This window comes from Danio aesculapii, chromosome 6 (genome assembly GCF_903798145.1).
Source record: "Danio aesculapii chromosome 6, fDanAes4.1, whole genome shotgun sequence".
Lineage (NCBI taxonomy): Eukaryota > Metazoa > Chordata > Actinopteri > Cypriniformes > Danionidae > Danio > Danio aesculapii.
Window position 1 is genome coordinate 3144060 of NC_079440.1, and position 12562 is coordinate 3156621.

General features: G+C 38.3%; 2 protein-coding genes across 3 annotated transcripts in view; both read right to left on the bottom strand.

Annotated features, from left to right (window-relative positions):
- Window positions 1-1218: 1218 nt before the first annotated feature.
- On the bottom strand, window positions 1219-10817 carry trim107 (tripartite motif containing 107). Of its 2 annotated transcripts, none has more exons than XM_056459335.1 (4): window positions 10755-10817; window positions 7828-8571; window positions 4770-5041; window positions 1219-2215 (listed from the first exon to the last, which is right to left on the bottom strand). In XM_056459335.1, the coding sequence occupies exons 2-4, from the start codon at window positions 8561-8563 to the stop codon at window positions 1817-1819; spliced, it is 1407 nt and encodes a 468-aa protein (XP_056315310.1). In that variant the 5' UTR covers window positions 8564-8571; window positions 10755-10817; the 3' UTR covers window positions 1219-1816. The 2 variants fall into 2 exon arrangements, with proteins under 2 accessions (XP_056315310.1, XP_056315309.1); XM_056459334.1 differs by lacking the exon at window positions 10755-10817 and adding an exon at window positions 10305-10557.
- Window positions 10818-12432: 1615 nt separating this feature from the next.
- Window positions 12433-12562, bottom strand: part of zgc:123305 — a 36092-nt gene continuing 35962 nt past the window's right edge. Inside the window, 1 exon segment of the mRNA XM_056459336.1 lies at window positions 12433-12562. This exon segment is cut by the window's right edge and continues 1197 nt beyond it. The gene's annotated coding sequence lies outside the window, so the exon portion shown is untranslated.

A 12562-nucleotide genomic window follows, 5' to 3' on the forward strand; every position in this document is an offset into this window, starting at 1 on the left:
TACCCACATGCTTTTTAGTACATAAGAAGTGAATGTTCTGCATCATAACAAAAGATAAATATGGATGAAAACAAGTGCACAAAAACAAGTGCAGTTCTCAGAACTACATGAACTTGCATTTGCTATACTAAGAATATATAAAGAACTTGCAATTCCGGCTTTTTTTCCTCTCAGAATTGTGCCACAATGCAAAAACATCAACAATAATCTAATCTGCTGTGATGCATTTGCAGAGTCTGTAAATGAAAGATGTCATCAACCATAACTAAAGTCTATTATGAGATGCAGTAAAGCATTTGGATGAAACCAAGTCTAATTCTGGAAGGGGGAAAAAGTCTTATTTTTTAAATTTGCATGTTGTATATCTCACAATTCAGACTTTATAACTCATCATTGCATTATAAAATCAAAATTGCAATTAAGAACTTGCAATACTGGCTTTTTTCTTATCAAAAATGTGATGCAATAAAACTTAAAAAAAATAACAATAATCTAATCTGCTGTGATGCATTTGCAGAGTCTGTAATTTAAATATGTCATCAACAATAACTAAAGTCTATTATTAGATGCAATAAAGATTTTGGATTAAACCAAGTCTAATTCGTGGGGGGGGGGGGGGTCTTATTTATTATATTTGCACATTTGTATCTCACAATTCTGAGTTTATGTCTCATATTTCAATTGAGAACTTGCAACTCTTGACTTTTTGTTCCGCAGAATTGTGATGCAACGTCAACTTTAAAATATAATCTGCTGTGATGCATTTGCAGAGTCTGTCATTTAAATATGTCATCAATCATAACTAAAGTCTATTATGAGATGCAGTAAAGCATCTGGATGAAACCAAGTCTAATCCTGAGGGGGAGAGGGTCTTATTTCTTAAATTTGCACATTTTATATCTCACAATTCAGACTGTATAACTCATAATTGCATTATAAAATCAAAATTACAATTAAGAACTTGCAATTCTGGCTTTTGTTCTCAGAAATGTGATACAATTGAAAATTTTGGTTTATTTTTTTCCTCTCAAAACTGTGCTGCAATGAAAACTTCAAAAACATCAACAATAATCTAATCTGCTGTGATGCATTTGCAGAGTTTTTAAATTAAATATGTCATCAATCATAACTAAAGTCTATTATGAGATGGAGTAAAGCATTTGGATGAAACCTAGTATAATACTTAGGGGGGGGGGGGGGGGGGGGGGGGGCTTATATCTTAAATTTGCACATTTGTATCCCACAATTCTGAGTTTATGTCTCATATTTAAATTGAGAAATTGCAACTCTGACTTTCTGTTCACAGAATTGTGATGCAACATCAACTTTAAAAACTAATCTGCTGTGATGCATTTGCAGAGTCTGTAATTTATATATGTCATCAATCATAACTAAAGTCTATTATGAGATGCAGTAAAGCATTTGGATGAAACCAAGTCTAATTCGGATGGGGGAAAAGTCTTATTTCTTAAATTTGCACATTTTATATCTCACAATTCTGACTATATAACTCATAATTGCATTATAAAGTCAAAATTGCAATTAAGAACTAGCAATTCTGGCATGAGATGCAGTAAAACATGTAGATGAGACCAAGTCGAATTCTCAGGGGAGAAAAGGCTTATTTCTTAAATTTGCACAAGTTCTCAATTGCATCATAATCTCAATTCTGGCTTCTTTTTCCCTCGAAATTGTGATGCAATGAAAACTTGCATCAAAAATAATCTAATCTGCTGTGATGCATTTGCTGTCTGTCATCAAATAAGTCATCAACCATAACTAAAGTCCACTATGAGATGCAGTAAAGCAGATTTTACTAGTGGAGAGTTATGCGTGCTTTGGGTTGACCAGACATCATCCTCACTGCCAGATACACAGGGCTTGTGAGATTGACTTTAAAAGTGTGCAGGAGAGTTTTATCCCCACTCACATCACTAATGCTGTAAAACGCTAAAGTGCCTGCAGTGAAGCTGAGGCGTATCTCCATCCTCTTCAGAGACGGCGTGCGTCTCAGTGGCGTGTCTTTACCCTTTTCATACGCCCTCAGCAGGTTATCACAGTACATCAGACACCAGGATCCAGAGCTGGACTCCAAGCCGCTGCCAGAGCCGGAGCGGGGAAGCTCACCGTAACACACGGCCAATACCCACGGACAACCTTCAGCATTAAAGCTCCACAGATGCTCCCCTCGGGTGAAACTCTGAGTGCTCAAAGCCTGAAATTCAACAATACTATATTCAGTAAAACAATGGCAAGGCCAGGTTGTTTATATAGCACATTTCATACACAATGCTAACTCAAAGTGCTGCTTTACATAAACAAGAATAAAAGAAATAAGTATAAGACATATATAAAACTCGGGACAAACTTGAGTGCATTAACACCAGAAATAAACAACATAACATTCAATAATACACTTTACACAAGATAGTTAGGATGAGCTTAACGGTCATCAGCAACTTAAATCATTGAAAGTTTTTAATATTTAGATTTTCCAGAAATTTCCCACTGCTGAAAGGGTATCTGCTGCATAAAACAAATGCCAGAGTAATTGGTGGTTCATTCCGCTGTGGAGACCCCTGATAAATCAACAATATAATATTCAATGATACAATGGATCCTTTTTACAAGATGTTAATGATGCGCTTAATGGTTATCAGCATCTTAAATCAATGAAAGTTTTTAATATTTAGATTTTCCAGAAATTTCCCACTGCTGGAAGGGCATCCGCTGCATAAAACATATGCCAGAGTAATTGGCGGTTCATTCCGCTGTGGCGACCTCTGATAAATCAGGGACTAAGGCGAAGGATAATGAGTGAGTGATCATTAATAAAACGTATGTACATTTATAAAGCTATACTATGTATTATACCATCTTTACATCAATTTATTTAAAAAAAAACCTTCGTGTTTATGGGTCATCAGCATCTTAAATCATTGAAACTTTTTAATATTTTTAATATTTAGAAAATATATGCCAGGATAATTGGTGGTTCATTGCACTGTGGCGACCTCTGATAAATCAGCAATTTAATATTCAATGATACAATGGATCCTGGCGACGCAGTGGCGCAGTAGGTAGTGCTGTCGCTTCACAGCAAGAAGGTCGCTGGCTCGAGCCTTAGCTGGGTAAGTTGGCGTTACTGTGTAAAGTTTGCATGTTCTCCCTGCGTTTGCGTGGGTTTGCTCTGGTTTCCCTCACAGTCCAAAGACATGTGGTACAGGTGAATTGTCCGTAGTGCATGAGTGTGAATGAGTGTGTGTGGATGTTTCCCAGAGATGGGTTGCAGCTGGAAGGGCATCCGCTGCGTAAAAACGTGCTGGGTAAGTTGGCGGTTCATTCCGCTGTGGCGACCCCGGATTAATAAAGGGACTAAGCCGAAAAGAAAATGAATGAATAAACAATGGATCCTTTTTACAAGATGTTAATGATGCATTTAATGGCCATCAGCATCTTAAATTAATGAAAGTTTTTAATATTTACATTTTTCAGAAATTTCCCAGTTCTGGGTTGCAGCTGGAAGGGCATCCGCTGCATAAAAACATATGTCAGTAATTGGCGGTTCATTCCGCAGTGGCGACCTCTGATAAATCAGGGACTAAGGCGAAGGATAGTGAGTGAGTGATTATTAATAAAACGTATGTACATTTATAAAGCTATACTATGTATTATACCATCTTTACATCAATTTATTAAAAAAAAAAACCCTTCATGTTTATGGGTCATCAGCATCTTAAATCATTTAAAGTTTTTAATATTTAGATTTTCCAGAAATTTCCCAGTGCTGGAAGAATATCCGCTGCATAAAATTTATGCCAGAGTAATTGGTGGTTCATTCCACTGTGGCGACCTCGAGATAAATCAACAATATAATATTCAATGATACAATGGATCCTGGCGACGCAGTGGCGCAGTAGGTAGTGCTGTCGCTTCACAGCAAGAAGGTCGCTGGCTCGAGCCTTAGCTGAGTCAGTTGGTGTTTCTGTGTGGAGTTTGCATGTTCTCCCTGCGTTTGCGTGGGTTTGCTCCAGTTTCCCCCACAGTCCAAGTAGTGCATGAGTGTGTGTGTGTGGATGTTTCCCAGAGATGGGTTGCAGCTGGAAGGGCATCCGCTGCGTAAAAACGTGCTGGGTAAGTTGGCGGTTCATTCCGCTGTGGCGACCCTGGATTAATAAAGGGACTAAGCCGAAAAGAAAATGAATGAATGAACAATGAATCCTTTTTACAAGATGTTAATGATGCATTTAATGGTCATCAGCATGTTAAATCAATGAAAGTTTTTAATATTTAAATTTTTCTGAAATTTCCCAGTTCTGGGTTGCAGCTGGAAAGGCATCCGCTGCATAAAAACATATGTCAGTAATTGGTGGTTCATTCCACAGTGGCGACCTCTGATAAATCAGGGACTAAGGCGAAGGATAACGAGTGAGTGATTATTAATAAAACGTATGTGCATTTATAAAGCTATACTATGTATTATACCATCTTTACATCAATTTATGAAAAAACCTTCGTGTTTTTGGTCATCAGCATCTTAAATCACTTAAAGTTTCTGATATTGTTATTTTAATACATTTTCCAGTACTGGGTTGTGGCTAAAGCGGCATCCACAGCATAAAATATATGCGAGAGTAATTGGTGGTTCATTCCGTTGTGGCAACCCCTGATAAGTCAGGGTCTAAGCATATAAACGTACGTAACCCAGAGATGTGAAAAGGGTCCATTAATCACAACAAGAAAAATGTATGCCGTCATTATAAGCCTACCTGGAAGAAGCTGGTGAACCTCTGGGAACTGGCCGGATAGGGCTGCTTGGACACACTGAAGGACACCGTTTTGAGATCTTCAGATAACAGCAGGTTTGGGTGGACGGTCTCAGGATCAAACGTCACTTCAGATGGATTGAGAACGACGCGCAGAGCTCGCTGAGCAGATCCAAGACCCAGACGCAATTGAGTATTCTGGTGCTCGATTATCTCACAGACGTTTTTCAAGTTGCTGGACAACTGTAGATCATCCGGAACATCCCGCAGAGACTCTATAGAGACAGGAGCAGTGTTGGGGGAAATTAGTAGTAACTCATTCATTCATTTTCCTTCAGCTTAGTCCTTTATTTATCAGGGGTCGCCACAGCGGAATGAACCCCCAACTATGCGACCCAGTACTGGGAAACACCATACACTCTCACATTCACACACACTATGGTCAATTATTCAATTCCCCTATAGCGCATGTGTTTGGACTGTGGGGGAAACCGGAGCACACGGAGGAAACCCACACCAACACGAGGAGAACATGCAAACTCCACACAGAAATGCCAAATGACCCAGTCGGCACTCGAATCAGCGACCTTCTTGCTGTGAGGCGACAGTGCTCACCATTGAGCCACCGCCAGCCAGCCATCAGTTTTAAAGTAGCCAGCAAGTGTAATTACAATACTTTTTCCCCGAGAGAGAAATGTAAGGGACTCATTTTCATTTTAATGCAATTACAGTGACTTACACTTGCCTTAAATACTGTACATAAACTCAACAGTTCTGTATAAATCAATTTAGAGATGCAATAAATATATTTATACAACAGTTCTGTCGGGTTCTCGAATCTGATTGGCTGATAACTGAGATATTTAAGTAATATCAGCACCCGTACAGCCTCTTTAACCTTTGTGTATTACTCCGCCCACATACAGCCAGCAACAAGCAGAGACACTACAGTTTGACTAATATTACTGCTGTAATGTACTGATGTAGTCATTTAGATAGCAACTACGCTGTTTATTTGTAAGAATAGTGCCTATTTTAAAATATTTACAATTTCTGACAGAGCTCGTCGGCGGTCTTAACCTGGCATAGTGTAGTAGACCAAAGACGGTTGACGTTTTCTATCCACAAGATGGCGACAGAACCGCGTAATAAGCCCTAATGCTTACAAGCTTATAACAGTCTGATTTCTAACTATAGCAGATCAAATCATTATTAAACTGGTAAGCATACCTGCCAACATTCCCGTTTTTCCTGGGAGTATTTCAGACCAATCTCCCGCAACCATCCCGTTTTTTATTTCTTCCGGAAAACTCTCGTAATTCACCCCACCCCCGTTTTTGGTACAGTCTGTAAACACCCCCGGGTTCCCAACTTTGGTACAGTACCCGATCGCAGCAGCCACCCAAAGCCCGCTGCATCCTATCCCAGTTATCAACAGTGTTATTAATATTCACCCCCTCCTCCCGGTCTCTCGGATTTTCAGAGACGTGTTGTCAGGTTAGATGATCTCTCACTTTTGTATGTTGTAGTGCTGTATTTATACCGATTTGCTCGCATATCAGGAATGTGTGTTGTGTTGGCAGATAGAAAGAAGCAAAGTCCACATATGTTTAGCGTTTTTCCTTATCGCAAACACAACAGCAGTCTGGTAGTGATTGCGTTGCTTGTTTCACGGTTAATTATTGTGATATTCCGATTGCAACAGGGAAATACTGTAGACTGTAACACTGTAAGAAGATGTGTCTGTAGATGGATGGCATTTCATGTCACGTTCAGCCTTATAATCTTAAAGTGTGAGCAAAATCAGCTCTTTTGTCATCACTTTAGAGATTAGGCTATAGAGACTCATTCAAACACTAGCTCTAAAGTGACGTTGGTGAATTAGTGACGGCTTCTGCTGTTCTGACATCAGCTGCAGATGTGAATGAATGCCGGAAGAAAGTAGTTCCTAATAAAAAGGGGTTTTTAGACTCTCCGAGTTTGATTTTCTTATTTATATACACGATTGTGCCATCAAACTGTTATATAAATGCAATATCACACTCGTAGAAGTGTGATATGGCTGAATATCAGCACTGGTGGGAGGCTTAGGCCTAATACACAGCCATTTCGCACTGCAACTCGTGTGATATTGCTCATATATATATATATATATATATATATATATATATATATATATATATATATATATATATATATATATATATATAAAGAAATTGAGAAATTAGCTCAATATAAGGTATAAACTCAGACAAGCAGAGTAATTATTAATATATTTATTTTTGTTATTTAGATATTTTGCATATTTACTTCTAGCTATTTTTCAGCTAAAAAAGTATTTGTCTGAAAACTGCACATTCTAAAGAAACAATAAAACTGAGATTTTTGCCAACGCATATTATGTATGAAATATGGTGTCATTGTATTCAAACATTTTTTGTGTTTTGATGCATATATTGTTTACATTTTAAGTGTTCATTCATTTTCCTTCGACTTAGTAATAATATTAATTCCCTTCATTTATAAAGCGCTTTTCTGGACACTCAAAGCGCTTTACACACTGGGGGGAATCTCCTCATCCACCACTAGTGTGCAGCATCCACCTGGATGATGCGACGGCAGCCATATTGCGCCAGATTGCACTCCACACACCAGCTGATTGGAGCAGACAGAGTGATGAAACCAATTATGGTTACGAGGCCACGATGGACAAAGCAATTTTGTCCAGGATGCCAGGGTTAAACCTCTACTCTTGTTTTTAAGGACATCCTGAGATTTTGAACAACCTCGGTTTACTGTCTCATCCTAAAGACGGCGCTTACTGACAGTCTAGAGTCCCCCATTGAGCGCCCCCTGCTGGTCTCACTAACACCACTTCCGGAAGCAACCTAGTTTTCCCATGTGGTCTCCCATCCAGGTATTCGTGTGATCTGACCAGGGCTTCAGTTTAACCAACTATAGTCATTTTTGCTGCTGAAAATCCCAGAAATGTGAAAAGGGTCCACTGTAATGATGTAATTAGCAGCAGTTAGTAAATATTAACATTTTTGAAGTAACTTACCCAACTCCGAGCAGGAGATTTGATCTTCAACAGCTTGAACTCGATCGCTAAAACACGACTCGTCGGTCTCGTCCATTATTGTGTTAATCTGGCCTTCAGCCGCTCTCAGCTGATTCTGGAGATCAGACAACATCTGTACTCTTTTCCCAGCAGCCTCTTCTCTGAGCTCCAGTTCGGCCTCTATGAGCTTCACTCCCGTGTTTCTGTACATCTTCACCAGCTCCTCCATCTCATCCATCACGCTCTTCACATCTTCCCTCAGATCTGCATGTGTCGCTTTCACCACAGCCTCTCTGGCCTTTTCCCTATTCATCAGATTATCAACCAGACAGAGCTTTTCTTGAAGACTGGCTATCACAGGATTCATTCTGGAGCTGCGTTCATCTTCTAGAGAGTTTTTATCACAGTCTGTTAATATGGTCTGTTCATTATTGACGGTTGTTTTCTCTTCTACGCTGGATTGAAGTTCCCCATTGGCACTGTTGACTTTGTAGCTCTCCACGATGTGTTTTAGCTTGATGTTTCTGGGTAAAGACTCTGGACTGAGATGTTCCTGTCCACACACTGGACAGCAGAGCTCTTGATCAGATCCAGAGGCTTTTTCTGGTGTTTCCAGACAGTTTAAACAGAAGCTGTGAGCACAGGGAAGCGTGACGGGGTCGAGGAATAGATGGAGACAGACGGGACAGGTCAGCTCCGATTCCAAAATGCCCTCCGAAGACCCGTGTGCCATCATGAGTGTTTCTGGTAGAAAGAGAAAAGTATTGATCTTATTATTCACGTATGAGTGGGCGCAGTTATTGGAACCTTATTGGCTTGACGTCTCATTTACTTCCATCGATTTTTTTAACCACATAAAGAGCTTATTATGCTGCAAACTTGTATTTTATCGTTATATTATTTTTATGCATCGTCATAAACACAATGGTTTGTAGAGAAAGTAGATTGACTGTTTACTCACATTTATTATTCCTAGTCATTTCCCCATAGACAAATGAATCGGAAGCTCTCAATCAATCACAGAAAAGATTGATTGCAGAATAAGGTCAACGGTTACTCTTGTTTAGTGATGGCTTCTTTTAAAACACTGCTTCATAAAGCTTCGAAACCTTTATGAATCTTTTGTTATTAAATTGCGTTTATCAAACTGGCATGGTCCCTTGATTTTAGTAAATAGCGATTATTTACGTCATTACTGTTTTGAAACATTTCGTTAATTTAATGGCTCTCCTCTGACATATGAGGACAAAGGAAGCACTTCAAATCAATGTACAGATGTCACGGCAAGTCTTAAGTCTAAGTTAGTATAAATAGCACACTAAGAATTGCACAATGTTTTCTAGAAATACAGAGTATTTGTAAGAAGGTGTCTGGTGCATATGGAGGAAAAGAGTGGAAAGAGCCAATGGGGGAAATCTGAGTGAACATGCAAGCATGATTTATTACACAAATTTCCCCTCAAAACAAGACAAATGTTCATATATCTTCTAAACTAACTAAGCCTTGTCATGACGTCTGAATATTACTGGTCTTTTTTGATTCACAGTCCTTCTTTCATCCTCATTTAGCCTCTGTTAAATGAATAAATGTAATATAAAATCATCTCTTGTTTAGCATCTCTCTCCTGTCGAGTAGAATCCACAACGCAACAAACAAAAGCCTTGAAAAAGAGACAGAGAGTGCATATTATACTGACACTTAATATTTAATGTTAGATGCTAACCCTGTTGAAAAAAACAGCCTAAAGCAGCTTAAACTGGTTGGCTGATTTTAGCTGGTTAACCAGCCTTTTAGAGGGGTTTTGGCCATTTTCAGCCTGGTCTTAGCTGGTCAGGCTGGACATAGCTGGTTTTGGCTGGGCTCCCAGTCTGGCTAGACTGGTCAAGCTGGTTTTAGCTGGTCATCTCCCAGTCTGACAAGCTGAACTCGGCTGGAAATGGGTGGAAACCAGCCTGGAATTGGCCAAAATCTCTCTAAAACCAGCCACTCAGTCTAGGCTGTTTTAAGCTGTTTTTTCAGCAGGGAAGTGCATATGCAGGTTATGCGGCACTTTAAACCAAGTTTAATCCATGTTTTAAATGTGTTTGTTACAATATTATACAATTGCACGCCAGTTTTTGTAATACTTTCCACTTTAATATCAATAATGACACTAATAATTTACCCCAGCATAATTTTACAAATTGATATATTAATTCATGAAATGATCAACATTCTGAGTTTAAACAATCAGTGATCACGTTAGTGAAGTTTTCCACATATACACCCATATAATCTACATTTTAAACAGTATATTTGTGGAAAACATATATTTTGTATCCGTAAATATACTGTATTGTTTATGTCGCGATGCTAAAGCTACGGCGCCAGCTAGCGGTTAACAGTGCGACCTGCAGCCACGATGAACCGTCAGCGTGAACAAGACTTTTACGCCTTCATCAAACACAAACACACACAAACACACTTTTCACACTCACAAATCTCGCTTTTCCGTTCACCGCATCCAGCACAACAGAAATCCTCTCACAGAACCACAGAAACGAGGCGCTTTTTCAGCTGTTTGTGTTGTTCAGCCATTTTAGAAACGTGGATGTCTTATCTAGAACCCGCAAGCAGCTCGATGTAGATGAACGTAGAGTTGTCTGTAAACATTCATAACAGCAGCACAGTCTAATGTATGCCTTATAATAATAAACTGCAGCCAAACGTTAACGTTACTCATCCGGTGCGGTTTCGTTTTCCTCCGTTGTGCGTCCCGCTGCACCGCCCTCAGCGAGCGGTTATTTATTTATTTATTTATTTATCATTCATTCACTGCACTATGACCATCAACATGACCTCAGAGAAACAAACATCACTTCTGCTGAGGTCAAAGTATTTCAAACTTATTTGATATGACTTCGGTGTGGTTAATGTAGCCTACGTACCTGCACTTTCCGCTTTGGTGACAGATTAATTATGATTCTCTGCTGCTTTTGAAACAACCGAGTGTTACTGTAAGAGACAGTCTCTCTCTCTGTGTGTGTGTGTGTGTGTGTGTGTGTGTGTGCGTGTGTTATTACTGAAGCAGTTCCTGTGATCTGCATTTACAGCCAAACACACCTTTATTTAAGCAAACTAACAGCGACTCAACCGTATATACAGTCTATGTTTATACTTCGTTTACTGGCACTGGTCACTCCACTTACAGCAAATATAGTCGTGTAAAAGTTAGGACACCTATTAAAAATGAAATTTTCCATGTAAGGACATTAAAAAGTATCTGATCTTTGGCAGGTGTTACAGTATGGACAATAAAAGTACCGAAATGGTTTGTTGCAATATTTTGCAATATTTTAAAGTTCAACTTGGGCCACATATTAGTATTAGTTAAGTTATTTCTGTCTTTTTCAGTATGCTGTCTGTTTCAATACATTTCAGTTTAATTTAGACAATATTTTTGCTAGTAATTTAATCAATCTATCTGTGTGCCTGTCTAACTATCAGTGCTGTCAAAAGATTAAGCATCATTAATAATCATCATATCCAAAATAAAAGCTATATAAATGGGCACATATTTATTCGAGAAAATGTTTGTTTATATTAATAAATTAAATATTTATTTCTTAAAAACAAATATATATGTAAATATTTTGGGTTTGTATTTTTTATATTTTGTACGTTTTATTTATATATACATAATAATCATTTGACAGCACAAATATATATATATTTACACACACACACACACACACACACACACACACACACACACACACACACACACACACACTACCAGTAGCTAAATGTACAAAACAAGTAGCTGAAATTGCACAATTGCAAATAATTATAAAAAGGTTTTTTTAATTCTTGATATGGAAACCATGAAATTTAATAAGACGTCATAATGTTTTCATGACACACAAATTATGAAATACAATAAACAAAATATCTATATATTTTTGTAATATATTATATCTTTATATCATATTTGAATCAAAAACAATCACAAATACACTGAACTAAAAATAACCCCTTAAAGAAAAACCACACGCGCATCACATGAGCTTCACATTAAAATCACATGTGAAAGGCATGTGAAACATGTAAGGGATCCAATCTTCATTATTTAGATATATTAGAATAATCTCTGGGTTGATATTTGCCTCTTACATTTCCAATACAGCCAGAAATATAGTATTTTATATACCAGATATTTTATATGGCACAGTTGCTCAGTGGTTAGCACTGTCGCCTCACAGCAAGAAGGTCGCTGATTCGAGTCCCGGCTGGGCCAATTTGCATTTCTGTGTGGAGTTTGCATGTTCTCCCTGTGTTGGCGTGGGTTTCCTCCGGGTGCTCCGGTTTCCCCCACATTATGAAATAAATTGACCGTAGCGTGTGTGTGTGTGTGTGTGTGTGTGTGAATGAATGAGTGTGTATGGGTGTTTCCCAGTACTGGGCTGTGGCTGGATAGGCATCCACTGCATAAAAACATATGCTGGAATAGTTGGCTGTTCATTCCGCTGTGGCGACCTCTGATAAATAAAGGGACTAAGCCGAAGGAAAATGAATGAATGAATAAGAAAGAGTTTAAGTGATCAAGTTGAGAGTCAAATGGCATTAAAAATCAGTAATGTTTTTATTCTCTCAGTGTTTTTTTTTATATACAATAAATGGAAACCAGATATACTTACAGATTGTCTTTGTTTTAGATCGCTTTTGAAAATAAATATAAATACAAATGATGAAACAT

Excerpts from the sequence above, each read along its gene's own strand:
- trim107 (XM_056459335.1), bottom strand. The coding sequence starts at position 8,563 with ATGATGGCACACGGGTCTTCGGAGGGCATTTTGGAATCGGAGCTGACC. Across the intron at positions 5,042-7,827 it reads AATCTCCTGCTCGGAGTTGG|AGTCTCTGCGGGATGTTCCG; the intron begins GTAAGTTACTTC and ends CTGTCTCTATAG. Across the intron at positions 2,216-4,769 it reads GGTTCACCAGCTTCTTCCAG|GCTTTGAGCACTCAGAGTTT; the intron begins GTAGGCTTATAA and ends GTTGAATTTCAG.